A 16,308-nucleotide genomic window follows, 5' to 3' on the forward strand; every position below is an offset into this window, starting at 1 on the left:
ATTTTAGTTTACATATATTTAATTTAATTTTATAAAACATAGTCATTTTTAATATTTAATATATACTATCATTAATTTACCGTTCGCGCATTGAACGGGTCTCATTCTAGGTAAAGATAAAAACGCATTAGAAACGATACTAAAGAACCTAAATTCGACCCGCTGAGAAAATCCAGGGATATTTCGAAGAACTTAAATTACAGGCAAGCGACGTTAAAAACGAGAAATAGAAGATGGCTTCGTCACATAGTTAGCCCAAAAATTAATCAACCAGGAAATCAAAATTAACCATGAAACCGTCATCGCTACATTATTGTCTAACCAAAAATAAAATAAAATAGTTACAAAAGGTAATCTAATTCCAGCAACCCTACACTCGAGGAGAGAACTATGACTATGCTACAATCAACAGCTTCTATGAATCAAGCTAATCTTATCTGGGTTAAAAAAGCTCATGTACATTCTGAACAATCTTCACTCTCACCTAAATTTGCTAAATCTATTTCTTCCTTGAAATTTGAAAACATTAGCAGGCTTTACACAACTTTACATAAAATCACAGTGAATATATTATGATACAGTCTACTCACCCAGCTTGGCGCTCTTTCTTCTCAAACCAGTGAGGCAAGGGGTTCTTTTGATATATAACCTGTAGTTAGGATTTCTCTGATTGTTTAGATAGCTCTTTATCAGCAAAGTGTAGAAGTCTTCTTAATCTTAGAACCATGTCACAGTGGAATGGAAGTGCTGTTCGTCGTTCCAAGTATGTGGGGCTCACAGTCATCCACGACAAGGCATGAAGCTCGGCTGCAAGAGACTCCAAAACCAAGTGGGTCTCAATTTCGAAATCTTTCGCTTCCCAACTTGGAATCCTGCCACCTTGCTTGTTAATCCCTCGGAGAATCTTCTCTTGGGGAATATTAGTACCTCCATAGTAATCAATGAGGCTCACTGAAAGTACTGAAGGCCACTCTTCTTTCAGGTTGCTTCTATAGTCCTTCCTCATGGAAGGTACTGCTTTTGAAACGACAAACCCGGTGGAGAGTGGAAGAGCAGATCCTTTGCTGTGAAGCAGATGAGCTAATGGTGGAGATTCTGCAGTGAGACACGTCGGTAGTTGAAGAGTTGTCGGAGGGAGGAACCGCATACTGGGAGAAGGAATCAGAATGTACGCAGAAGATGCTGAGCCAAGAGACTTCACTGGCGTGAAACCTTCTATATAACCTAAAATAAACATCACACACAACTTTTAGTTGAGCCACACAAAAAAAAAAAGAAGAAGAAAAAGGAGGCAAATCTTATTGCATATTGCCACCTTAGGTCTGTTTGGTTTACATTTTCACTTTCTGTTTTTTGTTCAGGATTTTATGGCAAAAAATAAAAAAACAAGCAATAAAATTCTGTTTCCTGTTTTGACTTTTTTTTCTAGAGGACCTTAGGGTAATTGAGTGAATGAGCTGTTCCAGCTCACTATCCACATGGCATAGTTGGTTAGGCTATTGGATAACTTGGATTTCGTTATGAGCAGAAGTTATGTAGTGACTCGACCCATGCAGCTCACTCACTCAACTAAGATGAAATTTGCTTAAAAATAAAAAAATAAACAACATAAATATGAATTAGAACCAAAAAATTTGAAATTCGGGACCCAGTTTGATTTCCTTGGTAACAGCTCAGTCCCTTCTGCTATTAAGGCACATCTATAACAATATTGAGGAAGCCTAGGCTAAGAATAATGAAGTTCATCATTATAATAATCACCATCAGTATAATGCAATTATATAACCCAGTCTTTAAAGGATGGTGGATTTCAGAGTCTGGGTGCAACTATTGGAAAATAGTCATTGATATAAATTAGGTCAAAGGTATCAGTTTCTTGGCTACAAGCCATCGGATTTTTCAAGCAAATGGTGCCAAGCATTAAATAAAGTCTTGTTGGTTTTGCGAAAAAACTGCATACAGAAATGGCAAAAACTGCAGATTGCCACAAAATTTTTGCCTTTTTTCTACTACCAAACCCAACAAGCCTAATAAAAAATAATTGGTCTAGGGCTCCAGACACCCCCAACAATCACCAAAGATGCTAAACAAGTTGTTCCATAAGAAAACAGATCTTGGGCAATGCAAAACAGACCTGGATTAGACTCTGAATTTGCCCCTCATAATTTAGTGAAACGAGAAAATACAGAAATGAAAGCTACAGTAGTAAAGATAACTAACCAGGAGATGAATCAGCAGGGAGAACAAGTTGTAATGTATGGTCCATAGAAACAGATACAAAACTGATGCTCTGTGCCCAATGAAGCAAACCCCTAGAATTGTCAACCATATGTCCAGCCATAAGCTGCTTTCTTGCTGCAGGTTGCCCTAAACTGCCTTTCATAAAACCAGTGGGTTTGGCATGAGGGCTATACAAAGGGCTAGGTGAGGATGGAAGAGCTCTTTCTGGGATCATACTCATCTCTGGTTGTTGCAAAGAACCATTACTAGTTGCAGACAACCCATCAGACATAGATTTCCGCAGTTGCATGGGCCATTTCTTCATCTCAGATCCAACAACTGAATAAATCGCTTTCTGCCACTCTGGAAAAATAACAAAATAACAATGCATAAATAAAGCTAGTCATATGAAAGTGAACAACTCCAATCAGCAATATTTAGCATCAATTGACCACTCTATCTCATATAGTCTCATATAGTTAGAATTATGACTACAATTTTCAATTTATAATTGTATGCAAACGTATGCTTGCTGTTGGATGTAAAATCATTCATGTTTCTATACCAACAGCTTAACCATTTAGGAGAGAACATATATGACAGCATATGTCCAAATGGTTCATAATTTATTAAATGTTGCCCCAATCTCCTTAATAAATTTTGAAATCTAAGAAAATAAAGAGGTGGATGGTCCTATGCATTGTTCACATTTCAAGCCCAATGGCTTCTTGCGTGAGGGTGTTGATATAAAATCACTCACATTCCACTACCTGACAGCTTAAACCTCCTGATGTGGTTCATAATATTAACAACACATGCTTGTCACATACAGCCACAAATTATGGTAAAAAAATTTATTCATAGCAAGACCTATGGCCTGTCAATTCCCCAATAACCAATTATAAAGTAATATTAAAGAATACAAAATGCTAGGCTGTTCCTTGTGTCCATTTAGAAAACACACAAGCTAATTTTAGAAGTCAAGTACATCCGTGTATCTTTATAATTCCTTCAAGAAACCTTGTACTCTTTTGACATTGGCTCATAAGGCCTAAAATCTATATATGCACTACCAAAAATGGCAGACGAAGAGATAAGAATCTTACCTAGGTACTCAAGCTCAAAGAAACCTCCAATGCGAGCTATGACAAAATCTCGAGGCTTTGCAAGGCCAGTATCACAAGATTGAAGTATCAGACAACCTTGCTGAAGAACTTGAACAAACAGGCACTGCAAACCCTTGGTGTCTTGCCTACCACTAATCCCACCGAAGGGGAAAATGTTGCTGTCAAGCAATTCTCCCCTTGAATCTGTCCATATGCATACAAGCCAACGCCAGTCTTCTGTCCATCCATAGCAACAATGTAGGCTAGGAAGGGTCTTTTGATCAGATCCAGATCCATCAATGCTTGAAGCAGAATCTGCACTTCCTGTAGTATTTTGCATATAATTGCCACTACCATCATCTGCCATTGTTTTTGAAGAATCTGAATTGGGGCTACCAACAGCAGAAACACCATGTTCCACAGAACCTGGTTCTGCAAGAATAAAAAGGGGTTCAAACATATAACGAGTCTCATCTTGAAGAAAATGGCCTCCAGATCTACTTGGGTCACAGCTCAACCCCCCAGTCCTAGTTGGTTGCCAAGAATTATCCCATGTACCAGTCCTCAAGCTAGCATCAATGTCACCCTCTCTTGGGATAGAATGTCCTGTCATTCGAGGACCAACACAGTCTTTCCACATGCCAGAGATAGGAGAAGGCATTTGAGTTAAGACAGAGTGAGATCTACTCGAAAATGCTGATTGAGAAAAATCACTAGAAACTCCCCTTGAAATTCGACGAGCCTTGCTGTATACAGTAAAAGCGGTCTCTTTCAAACTGACAAGCTCACTAACTGATGGACTTGTGACTCTGAAGATAGCATCAACTGTAACTATCTGTAAGACCAATTTGGGAATACTAAATCCAGAAAGCACAAGAATGTTAGAAGCCGAAGTTTCATCAACAGTTGCCGAGACATTTAATGCCTTCGAAACTTGACTATGCAACACTGATCTTCTCTCTCTGTCTGATTGTTGGATAACTGAACCGATGGCAACAGAAGATTCAATTACAGTTTGCAAGACTGCAGAAGGATCAGGAAAAGGGCACACCACATAGATTACCTAAATATAACACAAATAAAAATAGATGAGATTAAATACATCTAGAGACATAGAAATATCTACTGAGAGGCAGAATGGAGAAAAAATATACTATGAGAAAGTTATTTTCTTATATGAATCGTATAATGGTATCAGTAACTTAAACAATACAACCAATCAACAATTTGGCAATTAAAACCTCGCCAAAAAGTTTGATGTTTGATATACTTAACGCCAAGGGACTTGTAATAACCATTGAATCTACATAATCAAGCCAAACTAGCCACTCACCATACATGAACTGTTACTTCCTTCACTGGGGTTTGAGGAGAAGCAAGAACCAAGTTTCAAAGCTCTAAGTGCCTTTGAAAGAGATTTGAGATAGCTTGTCAGGTCCCAACCATTAGATAAAGATAAAAAGTAATCACTTATTGAACCAACAAGAGATGCATTGCTGCTCTCAATCTTCATAGATTGGGGGCAATCTAGTAAAACAAAACCGCAAGATGACAACTTCCCCGACTCTATCTCCATCTGATTCCCCAAGCCTTGAGGTGAATGAGTACCTAGCTTGCATGTCTCATACACTGAAAGAGAATATAAAAAATAAGATTGATAAACAATTCAACGGTAAGAGTGAATGGACAAAATTAGATGAAACTTAAATCAGCAATCATAGAGCATGGAAATCTTAAAGCATTCTACTAACACAGCATAGCACTACTGTTACATTCAATTAGTAAGACTCATTGATGTTCAGAAACATAGACTTCTCTAAGTACCTCACGTACCACTTGCTATTTCCATTCAAGAAAGATAATTCTATCCCAAGACACAGTATGGGAAGCCCAAAGTCCCTTATTGTGTAGTATCGTACGCTTGGTGTTCTATTTTGTCCCTATTAATAGCAAGCTTTTAAGGGTATGGTTACCCGATTTCCTCGGTTCTTATAAGCTAGCTATTAACATAGGAGAAGCACTTCCTTTCATACAACACCAAGCATCCCAAACTACTTGACGTGGGACTTTAAGTATCGCATACAAACCAATGTCTTTATCATAATCCTAGTAGCCTCTTGCATATTTCGAAATATGTAATAGGCCATAAATACAAATGCAATTGCTAGACCATAAAGAATTATTTGTTTCAAGCATGTGCTCAGTAGTGATTATCAAACAGTCTCAACTTGAAGCATATTGCTCACCTGTTCCTAGTTGTTGGAAAAAATCAGCAGCAGCAGAGGTAAGTGGATCAATGTCAGGACATACAACATGATAGGTAAGCTGCAACCAACAATCAATTTAATGATAATATGGGATTAATGGGATTAACAGATATTTTTTATATATAAATATTAATCAACCTTCGTTTAACAGTGTAAGGATTTTGGACAGAATAGATGTCTAATAACACATCAGACCCTCTATAATAAAGTGGCCGAGAGTTCAATGCATGGTGTCCCAATGCTTCTAATTAAGAAAATATAATGATCAAGTTCATGCGAGCCTCAAGCTAAAAGTCTTCCATAATGGGTTTGATAGATATAAAACATTTATTAGCCTATACATAATAGCTTAAACTTCTGGGAGAGGTAATGAATGACACCAAATTGCTTAATCTTTTTGATGGTTAGATGTAGGACCATGAATAGCTTTTATTATAACTCTAACATGCCCCCTCAAAGAAGCATGGATATTTCACAAGCATGCCTACCTAATATGAAGTTTCAATTAGAATAATGAGTAACAAGGATCAAAATATATACCACTTGAACACAAGTTCTAATAACACACATGAACCATATCTCATGAAAGAATAAGCTCGTAGATAAATTTCTGGGAGGGAGAGATTGTTAATGACAGAAAAGCATGGTTATTCAACTCTTTACCTTCAAGATAAATGAGGATATATGAAACTCAGCAAGGTTGCACTCATTACAGTAGCAATCGGATATTATAAACTTACAGGTTTTGGAAGACCATAGGGTTCGAGAGGAGCCTTTTCCCAGTGCTGCAGGCAGTTTGCTGACGTCTTCAGCCAATCGTCTTGATACCTATTGGACAAATTTGCATGAGTGGTTAACTACATTCCAAACTTCCGAGTTCTACATGCCAAACATTGTTTTCTTCAAACATAAATGATAAACTATACACATACCCTACAAGTAATGAAGGAAATGGAAGAGCAATGATGGTAGGCTTTAGCCGTGGACAAGGCTGCTGCTCTGACTCTGAACTGCACATATCTTGGCCAGATCTCCTTTGAGAATTCTCCTCCACCTTAGCACCATCAATCATGTTGGAAACTGCACATACAATCAAACTCTATCAGCATGATGAAAGAAAAAACTTCCAGCACTCGTAAAAGAAAACTCTTACCCTTAATACTGGATGATCCACCAATAGATGACTGGGATGGACTCATTGGTTCTGAGGAATCCCTACATTCACTAATGCCAGACTCAGCAGAAACCCCATCAAGTATACATCCAGTGTCAACTGATTGATTGCGTCCTTTGCACCAATCAGTCACAGAAAGTGGCCCTTCCAAATGCGGAAATACAGATTTCAAAGCTGTTTTCATGTCAGACTGCAGTAAACTGATCACAGTAGATGCATGAACCTGGAAGTTCATAAACATTGACAACATAAGTATATAAACCAAAATAGAAACCATCTACAGCATCATTCGGTGCAAGATACTCATTAACCAAACTTAAATATCCCCAAAAGACTACCAAAAAGGAATTTGCATCTTATCAAAAATAAAGTCCTCACATCAAAGACAGAGTGCTTGTTTGGTAAACAAGAACAAAGTGGGGAAAGGCTATTGTTTTTTCTCAGCCAAACTTTAAATTGCCCCTCAGCATAGATAATAAGGCATTTGGAGCTGCAAAACAAAATTTCAAAACATATCCATGACATGGACGTTGCTTATTTGCTAAACAAGTTGGAGAAACCATAATATTGAAAAGACAGCATGAAAGTGTGATGTACAGGGAAAAAAAAACTAGGCTGGGTGGTATCCAAGATTAGATAGGAAAGCAGGTCACAGTTATGTGCAAAGCACAAGCACATAAGGAAAACGGGGAACCACACCTTCGAAAGATAACTGATAAGGGGGAGAACAACTCTATTTAACCACAACCAACACCCCATACTACTTGACGTAGGACTCTGGGCAATAGGAATCCTATATTACCAAAGTCCCTAACACATTTTAACATGAAACACATGCTACATGTGCTCTGAATTATGTGCCTAAAAGAATCACAATTTACAAGAAAATCCATGTAAAGTTTCTACCAAAACACATTATTCAATGTATCTAGTTAGTTTCTAATCCATAACTACCAAGTGCATGCTCTTGTCAAAGTGACAGTTATAGATAACAATTATCCACATTTTCCACACCAAATCAAGGATTTCAAATCAATTTGATTTTGCATCTGAACAAGGATAACTTTAACAAGCTAGCTTATTTCAGCATTAGCACTACATATAAGTACCAAAACAAAAACCCAACCTCTTTTCCTAGCAAGAGAGGCATGCATGGTTCAACTCTTCATAAATTGATACGAAACAAAAGGTGCAATTTTGAGTCATATATACAGTAAAAGCTTACATCAGCAGAAAGTGGATCCACTAACTCCACACCAGCAATGTCAAGAGAATGGGAAGAAGCAAGTGTTCCCCCACAGCCAGCATGGATCATTGAAGGACCACAACAAAATCCACGCCTCCACTGTTCTTGCAGTGCGAGCAAACCATAAGGACCATCACCACAATCCACATCCAAGGCCAAATCAACAAAGGAAATAGCTTGTTGGACAAGCAATGCAATCCCATCAAGAAGTTCCTGAAGTGGTTTCCGTTGACTGTAAGAAAGGAGACCTTCATCACTGAATGAATTATGAGAATAAGAAGGACCAACTTCCATGTTTGGTGAACTTGAAGGTTTCATGGGTTTCGAAACTCCTACAGTGCGCCAGACACCAACAGGTGCATTGAAGTGCCCATCAAGCATTCCTCCTTCAATATCACCTGCAATTCTAACAGGTATGTTTTCTTTCTTCTTCACCTCATACTTGCCCGATATGTTTTCTGTGGTGGTACTCGGGTCACCAGGAAGCTGATTAAAAAATGCAACCCCAGTTGGCCTACCGAAACCAAGAGGCATGATGTTGCTGGAAGATAAGAGCGTGTGTCGTAGCCTGCACATCGAAGCTTGAAACATAACACACATAACATCAGTTGCCAACAGAGTTTTGGCGGATAGAAGCAAATGTTCTGATTCAAGTGTTCCTTCATTCATCTTCAAGCCAGACTTGGCTACAGCATTAGGACCTATGTTTGAGAATGGAGGTGATACCATGCCGTCAGATTTAACAATGCTGTCATTCTTACATGTAACTGTTTTTTTATCATTGATGTCTTTCCTGGACTCTATATAAGTATAGTAATTCTTTGAGTGGAGATTCATAGTTGCATCATGTGTTCCAGAACATGTTTTGCTATTGATAACCATTCCATTCTTCCCTTCTGATCCTTCAATGCAGGGAGAAGAGGGCGGGGCTGCACCATATAAGTAACTGTTTGTACTAGAATTTGAACTATCTGCTTTTCGTGATTTTGGAAAATATGGGCTTTTGAATAATGTTGTGGACAACTCACTCGAAGGAGTCTCAACAGCTCCAAATTCAGGAGCAAATGTCATCATCGCTTCAGTTTTCATTATATGATCAAACTCCCTTGTATACGACAATTGTGTTTGATTGACTGGACCCGATAACATGGAATTGTTCAAATTATCTTGACTTTTGCTGAGGCATTCCTCCATGGCTGCTGGAGGAGGTGGGTCAAAACTCTCAAAGGAAGGAAATCCAACAGGCAAAAGCATTTGATCTGAAACATCCATGACTCCAACAGGACTGCTGTTGACATCTCCACAATCCGGGGCAGAAAACATAAGTGCCTGAGATTCTGCAGTTCCTGGGGGCTTTTGCCATAAAATTGAACACAATAAGAGACCAAGAAGCAAGAGAAAACAATGCTAGAATGTAAAATGAAGCTTCTGAATTTGCAGTCTCCATGTGCTAGTGTTAACAAATAAGATTCTCAGTAATTATTGGAAATTTTAGAAGTTAGGCAATTAACCAAAGGACAATGTCATACTCGAACCTTGACTTGAAAAATACAAAAATAGATAAAAGTAGGAAGGTTCAGGTTTTGTACAATAATGACGAGAGAAAAAAATATAACTATTTGAACAAGTAGATGGCAATAGATAATGATAGGTCAAGTGTATACAATGTAATGATTTGAATAAAAAATTTACTATTTAAAAGAGCTTGAGCGTGTTGCAGAATGTCTAAACATTGAAGTCACAATTAACAGCTCTTACAACTCAGACTTTTAAAAAGAAAAATTTGTGCATCAAATGAAGGAATTCTCACTATACCTCTCCAAAAGGCAAAACATCATTTTCAAAGAAGTCACCAAAATCACCAAACTCAGAAAGAAGGGCTTGAATATCCATTTCCACTCCTCTATCATCATCACCCCAGTCCCAATAAGACCCAATTGGCTCATTTCCTACTCCTGTGATGGCTGAATTGTTAACTTCCATGGAACCAAAATCTGACATGTAAGCATCTTGCATAGGGACATTTGTAGCTGTACTTAATGATTCTGTCACCCCCGCTCGAGATCGCTTAGAACCCTGCATAGAAATAAGAGCCATCATAACACCACACATTTCATGAAGTAAGGATCAGCAAAGAGGAAAATTGAAAATACTACTTCCTCAAGAAGCCTATAATAATACACAGAATATTGAATAATGTCAAACAGTGTTTCATAACTCCTTTATGGCATCCCTTTGGCATTTTGCTTATGCTTTCTTACATGAATTATCCACTAAAGACTTGGTTGTTAACTTTTTGCTTTCTTTGTGAGGACACAATCATTCTTCTCAACAAATAATATAATTTAAATTCAATACGTATAATAAGCAGTTCTATCAATTCATATTAAAACAATAATTAAGCCACCTTGATATCGATATCATCAAACAAGTGGCCAACTTATGATGTTCTAAGCATCACTGCGTTACTATTTTGCAGAGAAAATGCTTAACTGGCCCACCGACTGTATGAAAAACGCATCGCCGTAGTATTTATACTGGAATTTATTTATAGTTTATCCCATACTCATAACAGGCACCAAAGGATACATTTTTCTTTCTTTTAATCTGTGACAAGATAGCAGCATCACAGCCCACACTAAGAGATTCATGCATAAAATGGAGAAAAACGGTGACTACGTTTTGTGGTTTTGATTTTTTTAAAAAAAAGCAGGCTAAGTTTTCATCACAATGTGCAAACCTGTTAATATTTGGAGCACTTTGCTAAAGGGTAAGATTAAACATTTTCATTTAAAAGGTTTCATTAATCCAACAGCAGAATTTGGATAAGATTACCAAATTAGCTTCTATTTGGTGTGAAAAACACAGTCCATTCCAGGAGTCCATAGCAGACACGTAGAGGAATTGGCGCAACTTTCTCTCATTTGAGTCAATGATGCTGCCATTTTTGCTCTGTTGCTTTATTTTCATTTTCATTTTTATCATTATCCTTCAAACTACAATTATTTATCTTTCACTGTAATCATAAATCTTATGTCAAAAATATCAAAATCAAAGATAACTTTCAAAAAGGGCAAATAAGAACATACCAACTTAGGGCCATCACTTTCCAACTGATCGCCAGAAGATACCACAGACTGTCTACATGTTAAAGAATCAGCATCCGCCTCCAGTTCATTTGGTCCTGTAGTTTTGTAATCACTATCGCTAGAGCTGGCACTTATGCTACTAATACTGCTACTATTGCTATTGCTACTACTGTCATAACTATTTTGCATGCGGGATCCATTGATTTCAGCCCAAGGATCTTCTATAGAATCCACATTAGCAGCACTGCAGAAGACAAATGAAAATTTAAGAGTTTGAAGAGCTTGAGAAACGAGAAAAATTTATCCAACTCTTTTTGTTTTTTAAGGAAAAATCAGCCCCTGCAACATCATGATATGCATTGTAACAGAAAACTCAAGACCCAAAAAAAAAAACTCAAAAATAGCAATATAACTTTCTATTCCAGCCTATCCTCATTCCAGAGACATACAGCATTCAGCAGAAAACAAAAAAGAAGCCATAACATGGTATAGAGCTCAGAATTGACCTAATTAATCAAAGAAAACAGGAAAAACGCAAGAAGCATCTGCAGAGAGAGAGAGAGAGAGAGAGCAAACCAGTGAATAAAGGACGAGGAACCAGGTAGGGATGGTCCCATCCAATTCTGCAGCCAAAATCTGAAAGAATCACACAGCTCTTTTAGACAAGTCATACAACAGGCCAAGCATAATGACAATATATATTACAAATTGTAAACAAGAAATAACTCAAAAACAGTATCTCCATTCAAAGGAGATGGAGTACGGAAACTGTGCTCTAACACACACTATCCACCTTTCTAATCCTATGCAATCTACACTGCTATTTGGTAGCATGATTGGAGCATAATGCTTAAGTTTCTATCTGTCTGAGTTTCTAAGAAGCTAAATTTGAAACAAGGTTAGGCAATTAGCTTCTTTATGAGGTTAAGCACTTCTCAAAGAGATTTGCCTAATAGATATCCAGAGGGAATAGCAACTTTGCTCCAGTAATGTTTTATCTGTTTCTTTTGTTGTTTAAAATTTTTCCCCGGACCCTCCGTTAATGCAGGATGCTTGTGCACCGGACTGCCCCTTAAATTTGTGGAGTATCTTTTATTGCCCTATTTCCTCTCAATTTTTATTCAATCTAAAGGAATTTTTGTTGAAAGACAAAAAAGGACAATCACATTTCCTCCAAATCAAATAAAGGTAGAAAATAAAATAAGAAATACACAAGCATATACACATAGAAATAACAATACCTTCTCAAAGATGACCTTGCTAAGGACGTTTGTAAAACTGGCACAAGAACTGCCTCAGCAGGATAGAGAAATGTTTTCTCACAATCAGACAAATGATCTGGTGAACCCTTATGATCACTCCGCCCAGCAGCAGGAGATTCAGCAACATGAAGTTTGGATAAATTCCTGACACTATTCTTGTTTGACTGCAACGCCTTGTCAGTTCCCAAGCGAGGGAACCCAAGACTTACTTCAACATAACAATTCTGGCCCCTAAGCTGGCAACCAACACCCTGGGAAACATGATTTGGAAGACCTATAATTCCACTTGATGCCCTAAACTTGGAGGAACTGCTATAAAAGAAAATTAAAAATATAAAATGGAATTCAGGTATGGATACTATCATACATAATTCACCATATATCAAATGCAAATGCATAAGGTCAGAGTAAGGACCTGAAATAACTTTGCTTGACAAGATCACTTGGAGAACTACCAACCAGGCTGCCTCTTATTCCATGAGGAGAAACGATCACTGTCACGTGATGATATAAAGATGAAATTAAACATCAGAAGCTGTATTAATCTAACCCTTTACGATATTTAAAAAAAAAAAACAAATGCATGAAAATATGGTATGACAACTGAAAACAGAACAGAATAATGTAAATAAAAATTTGGACAGTGACAAATAGAGGGTGACAAAAAATTGACATAGAAAAGATAATGAATTAATTCTCTCCTTTTTATAGTAAAAGAATTTTTTTCAATAAAGTTATCCGAGTGAGTGACAAAACCCCTTTAAATTCATTTGAGCATCCATAACAAAATCTCCAAGACAGAGTACAATAAAGCTCTTAACCTACTTCTGATACATCTCAAAAGAAACATTGGCGATAATTAGCGAAGGTAATGACATAAAATGCCATACCAAATAAAGTTTGAAAATACTACCACTGTTCTTTTCACTGGCCGAAAAAAACACAAGCATAACCAAAATATTTTAACACCGCTAATATAGCATATCAAAGAAAATGATCAGAGAATAGTAACTCTGACTACTTCAAACAAATAATAAACTTCAGAAAGAAATCATATCAACCTGGTAGTCTATATTTCGCCTCCATAGAATGCTTCAATACTTTTTCCAGATCACCAGAGGAAAGCATTCGGATATGCCTGTATGAAGGGAAAATCGGAAAACAATATTTAAATATTTGAACATAAGATTTGGTAATACTTTTGACCAACTAAATATTTAGCACCATACTTTGAGGAAACTATGACATGTACAAAGATTGCCTCCTCAGTTGCAGCAAAGACGAACTCAACTGTAGGTTGTCCTTTCCTGTATGTATCAGAAACATGCAAGCATGCATTAGCGAATTCAAATTATGAAATTGTAACTGTAGTATCTTAGACCTAATTATAGCAAAAGGTCATATCATGGGGTAACACAATATGGTAAGTAGCTTTACAATTACAAGCCAGGTATTCTAGTCGAAGTTCTAAAGTGAGAACGAACATACAATTTCCACTTAACCTGCATAATTTATTTAGCCTATCACCTCAATTTGTTATTTTATGCAACAATGAATGAATGTGGATAAAACATACCTAAATAGCTCTTCACTTTGAAAATGATGAAACTTTGAAAATACTTCTCCAAATCTCATGTAATAAAGCCCATTAAGTGCCCTACAAAATTAAATAAGATAAAATGGCAGGAACTAATCAAGAATAATTTGACTTTGAAGGGATGGGACGCAAACCTTTCTATACAATTCCTCAAAGCCTGAGAGAGAGCAGCAGCAACCTCTTCTACATCCCCAGGAGCTAACCAGAGCCCAGAAGCAACAACTTCATTGAATATTTTTTTACCCAAAAAAATATAATAATTAGAAAATGTTAGGGCATATAATTACAATTCTACTACCTCTAAAGGAAAGACGTGAGCATAACAAAGTTTAGTAGCATTGATACCTCTCAATCCAGATACTGCTGACTGAGCAGTCTCAATAACTGAAGAGTGACGCCCCGGAATAAAAAGCCAAAGCTTAATCTTTTCATCTGCATGTTTGATGTAGAAGGTATCAAGGACATATTTGCATAATTAGAAAACAGGTACATAACGTACCAAAAAAAAAAAAAGAAAAAGAAAACATGTAGATAGTTGCATTCATGCCCACAAAGCAAATAACAAATAGCACATTTTTACAAAAACCATTCGGTCAGCAATCTCTACCAGGATTATGCAAACCCTGAGATGGATCCCAAGGTCCAACAAAAGAATTAGTCCATGCGCTGAGAAATCCTTCCTTCTGCAATTGAAGATGCGATGAAATCACCGCTAACATTGCAGCATCCTTCTGGTCCACTTTATTGCTGTTCGAACACAAGACAGCATTAGTGATAGTAAAAAGATAAACAAACATAAAAGATTAGAAAACTTATGGGCAAATTGAAGCAAAATGAATCAAAATGGAGAAACAATGCAAATTTAACCTTTTATCAGGTAGAAAGCACGGATCAGGATCATTAGGGAGGAACTGAAACCATGATAGTTGATGCAGACCTCCCTGCACAAATTTGCAACAGCATGAAAACTTAAATAAAGAAATATGAGCAATTATTAACAAAGCAGAAATCATTACATATATATTAGTCTATAACAAAAGCTAACTAAAATTCAAGCTTCACTCCATAACCATTCACTCTCAGTTTCTATACTGATACCGTTCTCCCACTAAAGAAACAAGTTTAAATTCTCAATTATTTCGGGCAATCCTTTTATTAAAAAGGTTGACAGGGCTGAGAACTGCATTAATGCCACTAATTGACAAGACAGAGCAAATAAATTATTTGCAGGATCCAAAAGCCACTCTTTGGTCTTGTCCACCCAATCAGGATCAAAGCACCAGATGAAGCTATTCACTCATCCAAAAACAGCAATGAAGAGAATGAAAAGCACATAGCATCATCTATGACTCTCTGTTTCGGACCATAGCAAGGAAACAGCTGTAGACAAAAAATAATTATTAAAAAAAATTCAGAGGGATTGGAAGAAAACATACGATTTTGAAGACATTGGTCCACATAACTGGAATATGAGGTTTTGGAGGAATTGGGGAATTAGGGTTTGAGCAGCGTCTCGATCGGCAGAAAGAGGGTTTATGATTTGTTTTGTTGAAATTGACGGTTTACGTGGTTCAGCTATGCAGCTGGAGCTACTGTAGTGGTTAACTCTGCATTCCAATTTTTTTTCAATTTACAAATTCCCGAATCAGATTCAGGACCCTCTTACCGCCGATCCTACTTAACTCCGGAACCACTCACATGGACGCGCCAACATAAGTATAAATAAACAAACAATTAAACACATATGCTAAGTGCACAAAAAATCAGTTACAAATAATAAATACATATTAAAATATAAAATATATAAAATAATTATACAATTATTAATTTGATTTTTTTATACATAACTTTTTTTTATGAACAAATAGAATTCATGTCTTATTAATTATCATTTTATTTATTAAATATATCCAATATTAATAAATATTAGACTACTTAAAATTATAATGATCTTTTTTTATTGAAAATAGGGAGATTCGAACCCGCAACTTCTTAAGTGCGTATAGAAAAATTATGTCATTTGAACTATGATTCATTGGCTACTTATTTTTATGTTTGAGAAATGGAAGTAAAATTAAAATATTTTTTAAATATATTTATATAAGCACTTTATATTATTAGAGTAAGAATCAAATAATATATTTAGATAAAATAAATATATAATTAAAAAATATTTTCATAATATAGTTTTTGAAAAAAGTTATAATTATTTTATTATGTGTTTACTTATTAGTATATAATAAAATAATTACATAAAATTTTAATATAAAATATTAGCTTTTCTCTCTTCCACGGTTTATTTTTTACTTTTTTTTTAAGCATAAACATACAACTCAAAAAGTTAATT

General features: G+C 36.3%; 1 protein-coding gene across 1 annotated transcript; it reads right to left on the reverse strand.

Annotated features, from left to right (window-relative positions):
- Positions 1-262: 262 nt before the first annotated feature.
- LOC107479379 (mediator of RNA polymerase II transcription subunit 13) lies at positions 263-15,683 on the reverse strand. The gene is made up of 22 exons (XM_016099545.3): positions 15,398-15,683; positions 14,829-14,902; positions 14,569-14,708; positions 14,307-14,393; positions 14,096-14,183; positions 13,941-14,021; positions 13,594-13,671; positions 13,426-13,502; positions 12,780-12,858; positions 12,344-12,676; positions 11,679-11,738; positions 11,103-11,346; positions 9,829-10,089; positions 7,993-9,366; positions 6,747-6,990; positions 6,526-6,673; positions 6,334-6,421; positions 5,573-5,651; positions 4,660-4,955; positions 3,327-4,389; positions 2,221-2,583; positions 263-1,224 (listed from the first exon to the last, which is right to left on the reverse strand). Exons 1-22 carry the CDS (start codon positions 15,419-15,421, stop codon positions 656-658), a joined length of 5,850 nt encoding a protein of 1,949 aa, XP_015955031.1. The 5' UTR covers positions 15,422-15,683; the 3' UTR covers positions 263-655.
- Between the last annotated feature and the right edge of the window lie 625 nt (positions 15,684-16,308).

The sequence above is a fragment of the Arachis duranensis genome, chromosome 1 (genome assembly GCF_000817695.3).
Source record: "Arachis duranensis cultivar V14167 chromosome 1, aradu.V14167.gnm2.J7QH, whole genome shotgun sequence".
NCBI lineage: Eukaryota > Viridiplantae > Streptophyta > Magnoliopsida > Fabales > Fabaceae > Arachis > Arachis duranensis.